General features: G+C 35.7%; 1 protein-coding gene across 1 annotated transcript in view; it reads left to right on the plus strand.

Moving 5' to 3' along the window:
* The first annotated feature begins 9,027 nt into the window (after positions 1 to 9,027).
* LOC128665066 (sodium-coupled monocarboxylate transporter 1-like) overlaps positions 9,028 to 19,078 on the plus strand; it is a 181,593-nt gene continuing 171,542 nt past the window's right edge. The window contains exon 1 of the mRNA XM_053719815.1: positions 9,028 to 9,378. Within this exon, the coding sequence (XP_053575790.1) occupies positions 9,028 to 9,378 (351 nt within the window). The remainder of the gene's footprint in view (positions 9,379 to 19,078) is intronic.

Below are 19,078 nucleotides of genomic sequence, written 5' to 3' on the forward strand. Positions count from 1 at the left end.
CTAATTGCTCTTTCTAACTGTTTTTGATCAAATCTAAGTTTATAGATTGTGACCCAGACTGCTATGACCTTGTACCTTTAATATTTAATCCACTTTAGGGCCAGATTTCTACTTCCGGTTTCGTGATCTTACAATATGATCGTTACTTCCGGTTGGCTCTTTACTTGTAATCTCTGACATATTTTTACCACTTATACAGTGCCGCAAATTTGCCAAATTGCGATACCGGAATAACCCAACCGTTTTTACGATATTATCCTTTATTACGGTTTGGGTATTTTCGGTTGCGTAGGGCTGTGAGGGTCTGGTCTGGAGGAACTATATACTTTTAAAAACCTTATCTACCGCAGCCTCTGTGGCGCTCCCCTCTGTTATTTATCTATCTGTTACCTATTTTTGGGGTTCACTAGGGAGCCCACTGAGGAGAGCTAGAGGTATTTCCTTTTTTGCACAGGGTACACTCCTTACATGTAGGAGAAGTGATAGCCACGCCTGTCAACAATAGAAAAGCAGGGGTTGCCATATTACTACACAAAAATCTAGAGTACAAGATTAAAAAGATTGAGCTTGATCCAGAGGCTAGATTTATTATCATGCAAATATTGATTAACAATATCAACTTTGTTTTATGTAATATCTATGTACCAAATGTTCATACTCCCATGTTCTGGGAAAAAAAAAATCAAAGTTAAACTAATTCCATTTGTTAGTCAGAATCTTATTTTAAGGGGGGGGGGTTCAATATTTCAATATGTCCTGAATTGGATAGATTTTCAAATAAAAAATCCGGGGGAATATAATAAATGGGCAAAATATCTGAAACAATACTGCCGTAAACTTAAGCTTCTAGATATATGGCGTATTGAGAATCCGGAGTGTTTTCCTGTGAGTCGAAAACATATAGAACGTTCTCAAGAATTGATATGTTTTTAATTTCAGAATCTCTCTCTATTTTAAAGATTAATCCAGAAATCGCTGATATAGTAATTTCAGATCATGCCATTATATCGCTGGCCTTTCCCTCTTTATTCAAACCTAGAGATAAAAATCAAAATTTCATGTTCCCACGTTTTTGGCTTAATAACCCCAGATTTAATGTTTGGTTAAAACAAAAATAGAAAGATTTTGTCACTTTTAATATCTCTCAAATTAATAGGATAGAAACAATTTGGAAATCCTCAAAAGCCGTTTTAAGAGAGGAAATTAAATCATATTTAAACGCTTGGAATAAGAAAAATAGGGCAGCCGAAATACAGCTTGTAAATCATGTTAAAAATGCTCTTAGAAGATATTATAATGAAAACGACTTCCCTTAATTGGAATAAATATTTAGAAGCTAGAAACAATCGTGATGTGTTTCATAAAAAGAATTCACATAGAGAGGAACTTAAATTGAATTTACAGTTCAAAGGATATTATGGCACGTCAGCAAAACATTTAGCTAACTTAACCAAAAATAGAAAGAGTAAAAATTACTGAAGATATACAGACACAGAAAATATTATGAATGTATTCCATAGCTTCTATCAAAAGCTGTATAATTAAACTGATATTAACAGCTCAAATCTAGATAGTTTTTTGTCAAAGATTTCACTCCCGCAGTTATCTAAAGAACACTTAACTGAATTAAACAGGAGAAGAAATCACCAAAGCGATAGAAAAAGCAAATCTAAATAAGGCAGCAGGTCCTGATTTTTTGCCAGCAGAATTTTATAAAATTTTATCTCAGGAAATCAATTATACTTTGGAAAGGCTTTATAATGAATATTATTGCTTTATAATGAGTATTATTCCCAAAACAATACAATGTCTAATTTATTCACAGCAGCCAATATAACCCTAATCCCAAAGAAAGATAAGGAGGTGAAGGACCCAGCATCTAGACCAATCTCTGTCCTTAAAGTGAAGGTAAAGTTCCAATGGTTACTAAACACAATGAAATGTAAAATTTAAGATCATTTGGACTTTCATTCATGAACTTTGTTACATTTTTTTGCAAACGAAGTTTTACATGAGTTAAAACACTAATATTTAAATCTATAACAACAACCCGTTTTTCTGAACTTCCAATACTTCCTGATCATGTTTTACAATTCTCCAATTGAAATCCTGGCCATTAGGCGGCCGTGACACTACGTCAACTAACTATCGGCCGATCTGCGCATGCGTCCCATCTAATGCTCGTGGCCAAGTCATAAACGTCTTCTGATTTCAATCAGTAATTGCAAAATCGTATGCGCTTTGGAGACAAGCTGTATTGGGAACGCGCATATCTAATACGTATATTGCGGGTGGGACCGCTCTATACGTAAACACTGAAAAAGTAAGGAAGTAGAAGATGGGAGGAGCACAGACGAAAACGGAAGCCTTATAATGTATTTAAAATAAAGGTGAATTAATATTTTTATTAAAAAAAATATAGCGATTATGTTTATATAGATGAAGAGAATAAATTACTGTTTTGAAATGGTCCGAAATTTACTTTCACTTTAATGTATATTATAAAATCATGACATTGATTATTGCATCTAGTTTGGCGAAAGGGTTAGATAAGATCATACACCCTGATCAGACTGGGTTTATACATGGAAGGAACTCTTCTAAAAACCATCGCAAAGTGGTCATGCTTTTAGATTACATGTGGAATAGGGACAAAATCAAGAATAAGGGAACATACTCAGATATAGCACTCCTCACTGTAGATGCGGAAAAAGCTTTAGATTCTATTACATGGCACTACTTATTCAGGGCCCTAGAAAAATTTGGGTTCCAGGAGCAATTTGTACATTTTATCCACAAAATATATAAGAACCCGGTATCATATTTATTGATTAATGGTATGCTCTCTCCTAAAATAATACTTGGTAGGGGAACAAAGCAAGGATGTCCCCTGTCACTGTTGCTCTTTAATATTGCTCTAGAACCCCTGGCTATTTTTCTAAGGGATAACTTGAGTGGTATTCCTATGGGGCTACAAAAATGTAAAATTATTTTCCACGCAGATGATCTCCTATTGTTTTTAGATAAAACTGTGCAATCTATCCCATTAATCCTGCAAATATTTTCCGATTTCAGTTCTTTTTCTGGGTATAAAATCAATTATGGGAAAAGTGAACTGATGTGGGTTATTAAATCTCAGGCAAGCTGTCAAAATCATTCTTTTAAAGTTGTAGATCTCCTTAAATACCTCGGTATAGTTTTACATAGGAATCCACAAAAATGTATTTGAGGAAACTTGATTCTTATCAAGCTAAATTCATATGGAGCATTAAAAAACCATTTATCTCTTTAGTTAGGTTGACACAAAAAAAGTGGCTAGCAGGTTTAGCGCTTCCCAATATGAGATTATATAATATCGCCACATTAGTTAAATTTGATTTCAATTGGATAACCGACTCTAATAATTTTGCCACTATTGAATCAGAGAGCCAATGTATTGCTTCCTTTTCATTAAAAGCTATCCTACATTGTTCAGTCAAACATCTTCCACTCAAAATTTCATCGTTAACTTCTATTAAAAATTTAATAATAGCCTGGCAAAAATATTGCAGGATCCTGGAAGTGGACCCCCACTTCTCAAAATTTTTACCCAATAGAGGTAATCCAGAGATTATGCCTGGAATTCAGTATAAGGTTTTTAAAAAATGGGAAGAGAATGGGTTGGAATTTGTGTTTCCTGACATTCTTTTTCGACGATTTAATTTACCCAGGAACAACATGTTCGCTTATTTCCAGCTTCGTCATTATTTTTGGAGTTGCTCTCCCGTAGTGGACTGGGCCACTAAGTGGGGAGAGATCAATATATGCATTAATAAATTTAGAATTGGTAATACCTCAATATCACTCATTTACGACCTAATGTTAGCTAAGCAAGGTACATTACTGATAGAGAAAATATGTAAGAGCTTCGTGGGTTCTTTCCCTGCTATAAATCCAGATTTGATCAGTCAGAGTTTTCTTGCAGTAAATAAATGTGTAATAGCTACAAGCTGGAAAGAGTCCCATTTCAAGCTTATCAACTATTATTACATCTCTCTGTCTAAGATGGCACAATTTTATCCTACACAAGTTTTTGTTTGTCCCCGGTGCTCTTATCTTAATGCCAACCCAATCCATATGTTTTGGTTCTGCCCTAAAATAATTCAATTCTGGCTTAAAATCCAGTATCGGGGGCTAACCAGCTATTTAACTCATCTATTCAATTCTCTCCAGATGTAATTTCCCTTAAAATCCATAACCATAAAAAGCCAGTTTTTTTTTTTATATCCTCTTATAACCACTGTACTCACAGCCAGATTTCTTATAATTAAGAATTGGCAGACGAAGATGAAAGTATCTTGCCGTGTCAAAATATCTTGACAAAATATTTTTCTGTTCTAGTTTTTATGGTATGGTATTCATATTATTTGTACTATATAGTTGACGATAAACAGATGAATGTAAATATGTTCAATCCCCGCAAGTGGGAGAAAAACTAATGTTGAAATTGTAGGCTATTTACTCCAAAGAGATTGTGAGTTTTTCTTTTTCTTTTTGTGTTTACTTTGGTATTTTTTAATTTACAAAAATCCCAACATGATGTACACACTCTATTGTCTGAAATTGAAAGCGGAAGCTATCTAAAAGTATAATAAGTTCGGTATCAGTATAGACTATATATTTATGCCATTTATATGATTTTGTATACTGTATATGTTTACTGTATAATTATCTTTCTCCCCTAAACTATGACTTTGTCCACTGCGTGGTGCAATGTTTTGTGACTTATATAACTGTACCCATTGTTGGTTAATAAAAAATATATTAAAAAAATATATATTTAAAAAAAAAAAAAAAAAAGGAATTAGACATCTCATCCACTATCGGTGAACTGGTGACTTAGTTAGAAGTAAGCAAGAAGGATGGATGATAACCATAATTCGCATAAAAAGGTGTCATCTTAGTTGAGGCATTAAGGGTATTGTTCAATGCAAATTCTGCCATAGGTAAGTACTGTACCCAATCACCTTGTTGGTAGGAACAATAGCAGCGTCGGTATTGTTCGAGCTATTGGTTTAACCTCTCAGTCTGGCCATTGGTTTGAGGGTGGAATGAAGTTCAAAATCTGTGATCCATCTGAAGCTTTTGACATAACCACTCCAAAAAACAGGAGGTGAATTGGGTGCCTCTATGAGTCTTGAGAATGGGGGACACACCATGAAGTTTTACGATATGTTTTATGAATAATGGAGCCGTTTCAGTGGAAGTGGGCAATTTATGATATGGGATGAAATGTGCCATCTTGGTCAACAAAGTAATGACTACCAGAATAGTGTTTTGTTTTTGTGAGGTGGGTAACTCCACAATGAAATCCATGCCTATGTGTTGCCAGGGTTAATTAGGTATTTGTAATGGAAGAAGTAGTCCATAGGGTGGTCTTCTTTCTGGTTTGGAAGTAGTGCAAACGGTGCATGAAGAGATGCACTCATCAATTGTTGGTTTCATAGCAGGCCACCAGAATTGTCTTGATATCTTTTCATAGGTCATTTCAATACCAGTATGTCCGGCTAAGGGAGTATCATGGTATATTCTTAGAATATCTGGACATACATTTTTAGGTACATAAATCTTTTCATCATGGTAGAGAAATCCATCAGAATTTTCTTCTAACTGGTGGTGTGGTAATCATGATCTGTTTTTATTGATTGCTGTAATAACTTTTGTAAGTAGGTAGAGATTCCAATTCCAATGAATTGACCAGAAGGAATAATCTCTGTGGTTGTAGGGGCACAGGCAGGTCTTACTTCTTTCCTAGATAAAGTGTCTGCTTTACCATTTTTTGAGGCTGGTCTGTAAATGATGTGGAAGTTGAATCTTGTAAAATATAAACTCCAGCGGACCTGTCTGGATGATAATGTTGTGTTTGGAGATATTGCAAATTTTTATGGTCTGTATATACAATAATGGGTAAGGATGTGCCCTCTAGTAGATGGCTCCAATGTTCAAATGCTCTTTTTATAGCGAGCAGTTCCTTCTCCCCAATTTATACAATTTATAATTACTGTTTCTTTAAATAAATGATGTTTCACTGTGACTATTTCCCTACCACTGGTACGTAGGGAAATGTTAGGTCTCAAGTGAAGTAATATGCAAATAAGTGCCAACCTTCTTTATGTTAAGAAGTAAATCAATGTAAATATTTGCATAGGAAATTAGTACATCTAAGCAAGTATCCCCGCTTGCTTTCCCCCAGAAATTCTTAATATGCAATGTTTCCAATGCACAAGAGAATTGTGGGTAAGATATGCAAATTAGGTATGCAAATTCTCAGTTTTTTTTGCTTCAAAAATACTGTTTTGACACAGCGATCCTTTTAAACGGGAATATGACAGCAAACCAGAAATCACTCACTAGACAAGCCTGTTTTATTCTTTTTGGAACTCATCAGTAGGAGATAGATTTCTGGTTGCTGCATTGGAAAAGCTATTTTCATGGTTAAACCAAAATTCATTAAAATTATGGGGGGAGATAAAAAACTGAAATTAAAATCCTCCATGTCTCAAAATTAAATCAATGTAAATATTTGCATAGGAAATTAGTACATCTAAGCGGGGATACTTGCTTAGATGTACTAATTTCCTATGCAAATATTTACATTGATTTAATTTTGAGACATGGAGGATTTTAATTTCAGTTTTTTATCTCCCCCCATAATTTTAATGAATTTTTGTTAAGAAGTAGGTATAGTGCTGTAATGTATAAATAGAATTATAGCCTTGTAACAAGGTTATACATAATCAGTCCCCCTTGTTACAACTAGTGCGATCAGGACAGAACATTAATGGAGCATAGCAGCTCAATAGGAGGAGGTGCTGACGACCAAGGTGGGAGGAGACAGAGTTTGTGATGCACCAAGCAACAGTAGCGGTTCACACTAGGGGGCGGAGACAAAACTCTGTGATCAATGGATAACAGATGCAAGGTAATATAACACTGTATAGTATGTTTTACTTACAGAGTGCTAGTCCAGAATTCCTCAAGGATAATGTAGTTGGCCTCAGGTTCAGTTAGCAAAAGATATACTCTGCAGTAATAAGTACAGCAGTGCTGCACAGAAAACACAGGTGGCTGCAGGTAGAGTACAAATAACAGGTTAGAGAGTTCTCAATACAAATACTAACTTGTAGCAATGCTTGAGAGTTAAATCACAAGGTGTGATAGAATGTGGTTTGTAATCCACAACAAATACACAGGGTGATTCCTGTAATCCAAAAGGTTGTTCAGAGCTCAGCTTTAAGTGAGTGTCAGGTAGCTTACTAACAACAATACTAAGCACCTATGCAAAGGTGTCCAGATTAAATAGGCAGGAATGGAAGGGCCAGGTAAGTGGAGGAGGAGGACACCTTTTTGCAGATCACTCCGGATCAAGCTCTAAAGATGGATACAAAAGACAAAGGGGTGCCTCATGTGTAAATCAGAGATGTAACAAATCCCACACTGAATCAAAGCCAAATGGATACTCACATTTAGCTGGAGCACCCTTATGTGCTTGTGGTAGCGAGCTGATAACTTGGGTGTATCAGCTAACCCAGGAACCAGTTATCACTCAGGAACACCAGATGCAGTACCCAAATAGAGTACCAAAAAGCAGTGTAGAGTGGTAGAGATGGAAGGTGCTAATACTTGGCTTAAGTAAAACAAGGGTTTTATTGCAATTGTTATTATGTATTATTTTACTATAATTATATACACATTTGTCTAGTCACGCCTCTAGAGGGGTGTGTTTTATCCTTTGCTTGGATTGGTCATTTATTCTATAAAAGTTTAGGAGATAATAGGGTGCTTATATGCCTGATGAAACAGCAATTTGATAGCTGAGAAACGCGTTGCATTAGGGGGCTATAAGCTTATGCCCTCTTATCACTTGTAGCTTTGGTTTTATATGTGAGTTTTAATAAAACCCTTGTTTTAGTTAAGCCAAGTGTTATCACCTTACTTCCATCTCCACCGCTCTTTAGGGTGGACTGCTTTTTGGTACTCTATTTGGGTACTGCATCTGGTGTTCCTGAGTGATACCTGGTTCCTAGGTTAGCTGATACACCCCAAGTTATCAGCTCGCTACCACAAGAACATAAGGGTGCTCCAGCTAAATGTGAGTATCCATTTGGCTTTGATTCAGTGTGGGATTTGTTAAATCTCTGGTCTACACATGAAGCGTCCCTTTGTCTTTTGTATCCTACTGTGAGGAGCCGTCTTCTGATATATATCAGATATTTCTAATCCTCAGTGATATCTAGGAGAACTATTTCAAGAGGAATATAGGACCTGCACCATCTCTATCCGAATCCTACATATTTCAGCAGTCCTTTGGGAGAGACTATGAGAAGGCAGCAGTTCACCTAAAGGGGAGTACTGTACCATTGTATGCAGTATTTTGCAATAACATCTGCAATAGTCTGTATTTGTTTTTTGTACTAATGATTTAGATAGAGCATTCACTTTTAAAAAGCACTAGACAGCAGCACTATTCCCTGCCATGTAGTGCCAGACACCTACATAGGTATCTCTTCAACATAGAATATCATGGGAATAAAGCAAATTTGATAATGCAATGACATTACTTTTTTTATTTATTGTATGCTTTGTCTAAATCACAAAAGAAAATGTTGGGTGCCACATCCCTTTAAGAAAGTAACTTTCGATTATCCCTTTACCGTAAACATTTATCTGTAGATACATTATTAATTCTTTTTAATGCTAAGAATTTTGTTTCTTATTTCTACCTTTCCTTGTAGACAATAGACAGTAAAATGATTACAGACCTATTTCTTACCTCAAACCAACACCTCTCTACACCTCATACATGTTAAATAAACATCTGTGGGAATATTTTACTGGCAGTGAATGCTGAAAGTTGGCACAAAAAACTACTATGATTCATCCAAACTAGGCTTTTGTCATTTGTGCATATAGCTACACCTGTTCTTCAGCAAGCATAGTCAGTCATAGCCTAGCTTGCAAATGAAGAGGTACAACTAGCTTACAAACATGTCTGCATCCAGAGATATTGGTTACTTCTCTCCTTGGGACTATGTTGTGTTTGCCCTGGTGTTGCTTATCTCTGCTGCTATTGGAGTCTATTATGCATTTACTGGAAGGGGAAAGACTACATCTAAAGAATTCCTTACTGGAGGCCGGAGCATGAGCGCTTTACCAGTTGCTCTGTCCCTCACTGCCAGCTTCATGTCTGCAGTGACTATACTGGGAACACCAGCAGATGTCTATAGATTTGGAGCCATGTATGGCATCTTTGCTATATCATTTGTATTTGTTGTTGTCATTTGTGCAGAAATCTTCCTCCCAGTTTTTTACAGACTTAATATAACAAGCACCTATGAGGTATGTTCAGATTTTATTTTATTTCTATTTTGGTAAAGTATTTTATAATAAAAAAGGAGAGTGACATACAAATAAATTAGCAATGTTTATAGACTTAACAGGACATAAAACTCAAAATTGAAACACACATGAAACTTTTGAATTGAAGCCGTTTTACAATACATATTTTAGTGTTTCAAAAATACTTCTAGTGTTTCAGTGATGGCTTTTGCTGTACATGGAGCATATGTGCATATGACTTGTGCACTAGCATTCAAACATCACAACACATGTTGACTCATTAAAGTTAATGATAATAGTGGATAACTGTGATAAAACCATATGTCTGTGATTTAATAATTATGTTATGTACGCGGGTACCTAGATTTACTATGATTGGAATTTGAGGTATATATATGTACGTGTGGAGAGAAAAAAAAGGGAATTGTTAAATGCTTTTAGAGGTTGTTTGACTTAATTTATTTTATTTAGTCCCCTTAACATGCCCTACAGTACTAAAGTTCAAGAGATGCATAAATGGTTTCATTAATATTAACTTAGGAAATAAAAGTTCACAAAAAGCACTGGTTATTACTCATTTAAATAATTATATTTAATTTCACTTTTGATTTACTGGTTCAAGTTTTTGATGAAGGTCTTTCCTTTTCACTTCCTTGTTGTAGTGTATTTTAGTCTCCCTATGAACTGGCATCCAACTGGTGTTTTAACATTGTGCAATATTATTTTCAATTTGTACATGTTGTATAACATTTGTAACTTAAAACTAAACGTGTTGTCAATGGCATTAGCTGCACAATAAGTTGGCTGCTTTTAAATAATGGGTAAATTGATATCAAACTATTAAGAGCACCACATTTTCTCCAAAAGATATAAAGCTTTATTCCAGCATTAGGATAAAAGTAACCTTGATTTAATAATCAGGTACAAAAATGCAGCTCTATTTTTCTAACTGCTCTTAACCCTAACTGAATTCCCCAGCACAATGTTACCTTATGATTTACCCAGTTGTATGCGGTTTCTATGCTATCTGCAATCTCCTCATTATACAACTCCCACTAAACTCTCAACAACCCTCTAGGTATCCTCTTCTTGACTTTGTGACTCCTATCAACAACCATCTCCTTAATTTAATGCCCAACATGACCAACTCCTCATCCCCATCATGAATATTCTTTAACCCTAAATCAAACTAAATTACAACATAAATGTAAAAGCCACCTATTATTCCAAAAATCATTGGTTCTTCTTTTTTTTTTGGCCAGCAGCAACAGGTCCTCTTCCATCCAATCTTCACCATGTTTATCTTAAGAGGTTCCTCCCCTTTTTTTATAGAATTTAGGAATCCTAATTTCCTAGTCAGGATCACCACACAGGATTGTGAGCAAGTGAGCTGTCATAATTGAGAAAACCCAAGAGCTTTTTATTTAATTTAGAAGAGGTTAAGTATTGTGAGGGTTATTTGAAATGGGTGAGGGGATTGTTTAAGATGAGGCTACAGACAGGTTTGTGGCAAAAGGAGTTAGTTACCAGTGTGGGAGTTATATAGCGGGATGTTAGTATGAAGGTGTCACATGAAGAAGTATTTTCAATCAAAGAAGGTTTTCAATGAGAGTCATTTTAGGGGTTTATAAAGGAACAGTTAGGTTAGTAGCGGTGGGAATCATTTTATCTATATTTTATGGGTAATTTTTGTGGGTTGAGGTCACAGTTTGGGATAAAAGGAAAATTGTTAGATAAGTTTTTCTAAAAGATTGTGATTGACCCCTTTGTTTGATATCAACACAATTCCAACAACAATGCTATTACTGTAATTAAATTATATTCATTTTAATTTTGGATATTATGGGGTCAATCACAATCCATTATAAAAATATATCTAATCATTTCCACAGAAAAATACCATTAAACTACATGGTTTGATAAGTTTTTACAATGGATTGTGATCGGCCCCTGAATCTTTTGTATTTTATATATAACATAGGGGGTGATCACAATCCTTTAGAGATAAGTTCATCAAATTATTTATCAAAAAAAAAAAAATTCCCACTACACTAAACAGGCCCATAGGACTTTTCCTTTACTGAATCTGGTCTAAGCCAAAGGACCTCACAAGAGCAGCTCTATTGAAATCAGATTACTGTTACGTCATCAAGGGATTCATTTAATTGCTCAATCTAATTGTAATTAAATAATTAACAAGTGGAACAGAGTTGTCAAGTCAGACTATGACACAGTGTACATTATTTGAGGTTTGATATCCAGATCACACTACAGATAGAAAAAAGCACACCATACAATTAAATCTGTCCTTAAAGGGACACTGTAACCAAATTTTTTCTTTAGTGATTCAGATAGAGCATGACATTTTAAGCAACTTTCTAATTTACTCCTATTATCAAATTTTCTTCATTATCTTGGAATCTTTATTTGAAATGCAAGAATGTAAGTTTAGATGCCGGCCCATTTTTGGTGAACAACCTAGGTTGTCCTTGCTGATTGGTGGATAAATCCATCCACCAATCAAAAATTGCTGCCCAGAGTTCTGAACCAAGAAAAAAGCTTAGATGCCTTCTTTTTTATATAAAGATAGCAAGAGAATGAAGAAAAATTGATAATATGAGTAAATTAGAAAGTTGCTTAAAATTGCATGCTCTATCTGAATCACAAAAGAAACATTTTTGGTTCAGTGTCCCTTTAATTTGTATTTTATGCTGTGAAAAAAACAACAAAAACTAAAACAAACTGACATTCTCAAGGCCTATAGAGAGCTACAGGACTTTTTCCTTACTGAATCTCGTCTGAAGCAAAGGACCTTACAAAAGCAGCTCCTTGTTACACCATCAAGAGAGTCATTTCATTGCTCACTATAATTGTCATTAAACAGTTACTAAGTGGAACATTTTACAGTTGTTAGGCCAGACTATGATGCAGTGTAACATCATTATTATTCACGATTTAGACAGAACATGTCATTTTAAACAACTTTCCTATTTACTTCTATCAAATTTTCTTTGTTCTCTTGGTATCCTTGTTTGCATAGTAAACCTATGTAGCCCTAATGGCAAATGTAAACTAATTTCAGATTTTTGAGTCAAGAGAGATTTCATTGGATAGTGTGATTTAAAGGGACATCTTTGTTTTCTTGGTATCCTTAGTGGAATAGTAAATCTATGTATTCTCATAGGAGCTCAGGAGTGTGCACGTCTTTAGATTTATATGGCAACAGTGTTTTGCTATATTGTTTGGAGAAGTGTTATATATGGTTGAAACACTACTGCCAAAGAGAAATAAAGACATGTGCACGCTCCTGAGCAACTATGAGAATACATAGATTTACTATTCCACTAAGGATACCAAGAAAACAAAGCAAATTTAATAACAGAAGTAAATTGGAAAGTTGTTTAAAATTACATATTCTATATAAATCATGAAAGTTTATTTTTGACTGTTCTGTCCCTTTAATCACACTTTGCAATAAAATCTCTCTTGACTCGAAAATCTGAAATTAGTTTACATTTGCCAATGTGGATTTTCACAGTAAAAGTACTAAAATGGTATTGAAATAACCTTATGAAAAGATAGTTTTTACCTTGAGAACACTCACAAAAGGGTGTTCCCTGCATTTAAAGTGCCATAAAACATGTTGAGATCTGTGCATATTCTAAAAGGGCTAATTAAGTAAAACATAGTTTGCATAAAAAAATGTTTAAAAAATTGCTGGCAAGTATTTTAAAATAATTTTCAAAAATAAGCAAAATTAGTTACATGCCATGCTGTCTGGAGTAGTCAGATCCACCCACCCTTATCAGTGTTTAGCATCAGAAACACAGGCATTGTATTTCAACTGAGTTCACAGCCGCTTATTTGCTTCTAGGCATGCTCCAGCTGATAATGAGTGCTAAAGTCTGCATTCTACCATATATCAGGTGGAAATAGATGCAGCCATATAAGGAATTGTGAGGGGGAGTTAGAGCTGTACAATTCGAAAACTTAAAACAAAGGGTTAATGGCGAGGCACTGCAATATAAATTTGCAGGTAAAGTAATTAAAGTACATATTATTATATTTTGTCTCTATCCCAACTTATTTTATGTTCCTTTAAGTATGTGAAGGAAATACATATACAGGTATACCTCACTTTACAGCGCTTCACTTTACAGCGCTTCGCTAATACAGCGCTTTGTGGAGCTGAAGTTCAACCTCCAAAGATTTAAAACAGTGCTGTAATCTTCGTGAGATTGCAAGAAAAGTGACTGGCACCACTTTATTATGCTTAGTTCACTCTGTTTACAGCATTACAGAGCAATCTGTGTCTCAGTGCTATACTCTTGCAAATTGTACTACAGTGATTGTCACTATTTTACAGGTACAGTATTTATTGAATACTGTGCTGTGCGAGTGTTAAACTAAACTTAGCGCTATTGTACACCTAATATAAGTTAGTTAAAACATGTTTTTAAGTTTTTAAACACACTGGCAAGTGAAAAGAAAGCTAAAACTGCCTTGTTTCACTTTAAGGCGGTTTTCACTTTACAGCGGGGTATACCTGTATTACATATATAATAAATATCACCAAAAAAAAAAAATGTATGAAACAAATAATTGAAGCATTGGAAAAAGGAAAAAAAAATATGGACAGTAAACAATATTACGGTTAAATCCAATTTAAAATTGTAAAGAAATTATTCTACAAAAAAATTGTATAGCAAAGAATTAAAGTATATTTAATCCACACCGTAGAAATAATAAATAACAATAATAATAAAAATAATACTATACTGCACATGCAAAACTGCTGCACATATTATACTTATAACACTAAATTCAGAGGGCTAGATTACAAGTGGCGCAGTATTTTTTTTTTCACGATAGATAAAACTCCACTTGTGTTAAGCTTTTTGCGCTTGTCTGGTTGCGTTTGTATTACAAGTTCCCAAAAAACATATTTTGCGCTAGCGTTAATCCGAATATCATGCAAAAACTAATGTGCACGTGCATGTATTCCCCCATAGAAATCAATGGAGGAAAAAAAGTGGAAATAAAACCTAACACCTGAGATTGCGCAAATGCCATGGCATTTTCACATTCCCCATAGAAGACAGTGGAGAAAAAAAACTCCCATTCCGCAAACAACATAGCATATTCGGATTAGAAAATATGAAATCTTTACAATAAATACATAGTTAAAATCTTTATTAAATATGAATATTGTATAAATATGTTTTATCATGTTTCCATCTACTTAATGGCAAAGGGATATAATGCATATATATATATATATATATATATATATATATATACTGTATATATATATATATATGTGTGTGTGTGTGTGTGTGTGTGTGTGTGTGTGTGTGTGTGTGTACATAAATGTTTTTATATGTGTACATAAATGACTGTTAATACATATATACACATATAAATACATTAATCTATATGTACACACACACATATATATATAAATATATATATATATATATATATATATATATATATATATATATCAAAGACACTCACAGCACCAAATGTTAGTACCGGAGGAATCAATCCCAATCTGCTGTTTATAAGTATATAGCAGACTAGGGGTGCCAGGCAATAGTAAATATTACATTAAAGAAAAACAGAGAAAATAGGTTCAACTGAACTGCAAAGACTATGGCCTAGATTTGGAGTTCGGCGGTAGCCGTCAAAACCAGCGTTAGAGGCTCCTAACGCTGGTTTTGGGCGCCCGCTGGTATTTGGAGTCAGTGATTAAAGGGTCTAACGCTCACTTTTCAGCCGCGACTTTTCCATACCGCAGATCCCCCTACGCCATTTGCGTAGCCTATCTTTTCAATGGGATCTTTCTAACGCTGGTATTTAGAGTCGTTTCTGAAGTGAGCGTTAGAGCTCTAACGACAAGATTCCAGCCGCCTGAAAATAGCAGGAGTTAAGAGCTTTCTGGCTAACGCCGGTTTATAAAGCTCTTAACTACTGTACCCTAAAGTACACTAACACCCATAAACTACCTATGTACCCCTAAACCGAGCTCCCCCCACATCGCCGCCACTCGATTAAAATTTTTAACCCCTAATCTGCCGACCGCCACCTACGTTATACTTATGTACCCCTAATCTGCTACCCCTAACACCGCCGACCCCTATATTATATTTATTAACCCCTAACCTGCCCCCCACAACATCGCCGCCAGCTACTTAAAATAATTAACCCCTAATCTTCCGACCGCAAAGCGCCGCCACCTACGTTATCCCTATGTACCCCTAATCTGCTACCCCTAACACCGCCGACCCCTATATTATATTTATTAACCCCTAATCTGCCCCCCACAACGTCGCCGACACCTGCCTACACTTATTAACTCCTAATCTGCCGAGCGGACCTGAGCGCTACTATAATAAAGTTATTAACCCCTAATCCGCCTCACTAACCCTATCATAAATAGTATTAACCCCTAATCTGCCCTCCCTAACATCGCCGACACCTACCTTCAATTATTAACCCCTAATCTTCCGATCGGAGCTCACCGCTATTCTAATAAATGGATTAACCCCTAAAGCTAAGTCTAACCCTAACACTAACACCCCCCTAAGTTAAATATAATTTTTATCTAACGAAATAAATTAACTCTTATTAAATAAATGATTCCTATTTAAAGCTAAATACTTACCTGTAAAATAAACCCTAATATAGCTACAATATAAATTATAATTATATTATAGCTATTTTAGGATTAATATTTATTTTACAGGCAACTTTGTAATTATTTTAACCAGGTACAATAGCTATTAAATAGTTAAGAACTATTTAATAGTTACCTAGTTAAAATAATAACAAATTTACCTGTAAAATAAATCCTAACCTAAGATATAATTAAACCTAACACTACCCTATCAATAAATTAATTAAATAAACTACCTACAATTACCTACAATTAACCTAACACTACCCTATCAATAAAATAATTAAATAAACTACCTACAATTAACCTAACACTACACTATCAATAAATTAATTAAACACAATTCCTACAAATAAATACAATTAAATAAACTAGCTAAAGTACAAAAAATAAAAAAGAACTAAGTTACAGAAAATAAAAAAATATTTACAAACATAAGAAAAATATTACAACAATTTTAAACTAATTACACCTACTCTAAGCCCCCTAATAAAATAACAAAGCCCCCCAAAATAAAAAATTCCCTACCCTATTCTAAATTAAAAAAGTTACAAGCTCTTTTACCTTACCAGCCCTGAACAGGGCCCTTTGCGGGGCATGCCCCAAGAAGTTCAGCTCTTTTGCCTGTAAAAAAAAAAACATACAATACCACCCCCCCAACATTACAACCCACCACCCACATACCCCTAATCTAACCCAAACCCCCCTTAAATAAACCTAACACTAATCCCCTGAAGATCTTCCTACCTTGTCTTCACCTCACCAGGTATCACCGATCCGTCCTGGCTCCAAGATCTTCATCCAACCCAAGCGGGGGTTGGCGATCCATAATCCGGTGCTGAAGAGGTCCAGAAGAGGCTCCAAAGTCTTCCTCCTATCCGGCAAGAAGAGGACATCCGGACCGGCAAACATCTTCTCCAAGCGGCATCTTCGATCTTCTTCCATCCGGAGCGAAGTGGCAGGATCCTGAAGACCTCCAGCGCGGAACATCCATCCGGACCGACGACTGAACGACGAATGACTGTTCCTTTAAGGGACGTCATCCAAGATGGCGTCCCTCGAATTCCGATTGGCTGATAGGATTCTATCAGCCAATCGGAATTAAGGTAGGAATTTTCTGATTGGCTGATGGAATCAGCCAATCAGAATCTAGTTCAATCCGATTGGCCGATCCAATCAGCCAATCAGATTGAGCTCGCATTCTATTGGCTGATCGGAACAGCCAATAGAATGCGAGCTCAATCTGATTGGCTGATTGGATCAGCCAATCGGATTGAACTTGATTCTGATTGGCTGATTCCATCAGCCAATCAGAAAATTCCTACCTTAATTCCGATTGGCTGATAGAATCCTATCAGCCAATCGGAATTCGAGGGACGCCATCTTGGATGACGTCCCTTAAAGGAACAGTCATTCGTCGTTCAGTCGTCGGTCCGGATGGATGTTCCGCGCTGGAGGTCTTCAGGATCCTGCCACTTCGCTCCGGATGGAAGAAGATCGAAGATGCCGCTTGGAGAAGATGTTTGCCGGTCCGGATGTCCTCTTCTTGCCGGATAGGAGGAAGACTTTGGAGCCTCTTCTGGACCTCTTCAGCACCGGATTATGGATCGCCAACCCCCGCTTGGGTTGGATGAAGATCTTGGAGCCAGGACGGATCGGTGATACCTGGATGGTGAAGACAAGGTAGGAAGATCTTCAGGGGCTTAGTGTTAGGTTTATTTAAGGGGGGTTTGGGTTAGATTAGGGGTATGTGGGTGGTGGGTTGTAATGTTGGGGGGGGTATTGTATGTTTTTTTTTACAGGCAAAAGAGCTGAAATTCTTGGGGCATGCCCCGCAAAGGGCCCTGTTCAGGGCTGGTAAGGTAAAAGAGCTTGTAACTTTTTTAATTTAGAATAGGGTAGGGAATTTTTTATTTTGGGGGGCTTTGTTATTTTATTAGGGGGCTTAGAGTAGGTGTAATTAGTTTAAAATTGTTGTAATATTTTTCTTATGTTTGTAAATATTTTTTTATTTTCTGTAACTTAGTTCTTTTTTATTTTTTGTACTTTAGCTAGTTTATTTAATTGTATTTATTTGTAGGAATTGTGTTTAATTAATTTATTGATAGTGTAGTGTTAGGTTAATTGTAGGTAATTGTAGGTAGTTTATTTAATTATTTTATTGATAGGGTAGTGTTAGGTTTAATTGTATCTTAGGTTAGGATTTATTTTACAGGTAAATTTGTTATTATTTTAACTAGGTAACTATTAAATAGTTCTTAACTATTTAATAGCTATTGTACCTGGTTAAAATAATTACAAAGTTGCCTGTAAAATAAATATTAATCCTAAAATAGCTATAATATAATTATAATTTATATTGTAGCTATATTAGGATTTATTTTACAGGTAAGTATTTAGCTTTAAATAGGAATCATTTATTTAATAAGAGTTAATTTATTTCGTTAGATAAAAATTATATTTAACTTAGGGGGGTGTTAGTGTTAGGGTTAGACTTAGCTTTAGGGGTTAATCCATTTATTAGAATAGCGGTGAGCTCCGATCGGAAGATTAGGGGTTAATAATTGAAGGTAGGTGTCGGCGATGTTAGGGAGGGCAGATTAGGGGTTAATACTATTTATGATAGGGTTAGTGAGGCGGATTAGGGGTTAATAACTTTATTATAGTAGCGCTCAGGTCCGCTCGGCAGATTAGGGGTTAATAAGTGTAGGCAGGTGTCGGCGACGTTGAGGGGGGCAGATTAGGGGTTAATAAATATAATATAGGGGTCGGCGATGTTAGGGCAGCAGATTAGGGGTACATAGGGATAACGTAGGTTGCGGCGGTTTACGGAGCGGCAGATTAGGGGTTTAAAAAAATATGCAGGGGTCAGCGATAGCGGGGGCGGCAGATTAGGGGTTAATAAGTGTAAGGTTAGGGGTGTTTAGACTTGGGGTACATGTTAGAGTGTTAGGTGCAGACGTAGGAAGTGTTTCCCCATAGGAAACAATGGGGCCGCGTTAGGAGCTGAACGCTGCTTTT

Source organism: Bombina bombina, chromosome 6 (assembly GCF_027579735.1).
Source record: "Bombina bombina isolate aBomBom1 chromosome 6, aBomBom1.pri, whole genome shotgun sequence".
NCBI lineage: Eukaryota > Metazoa > Chordata > Amphibia > Anura > Bombinatoridae > Bombina > Bombina bombina.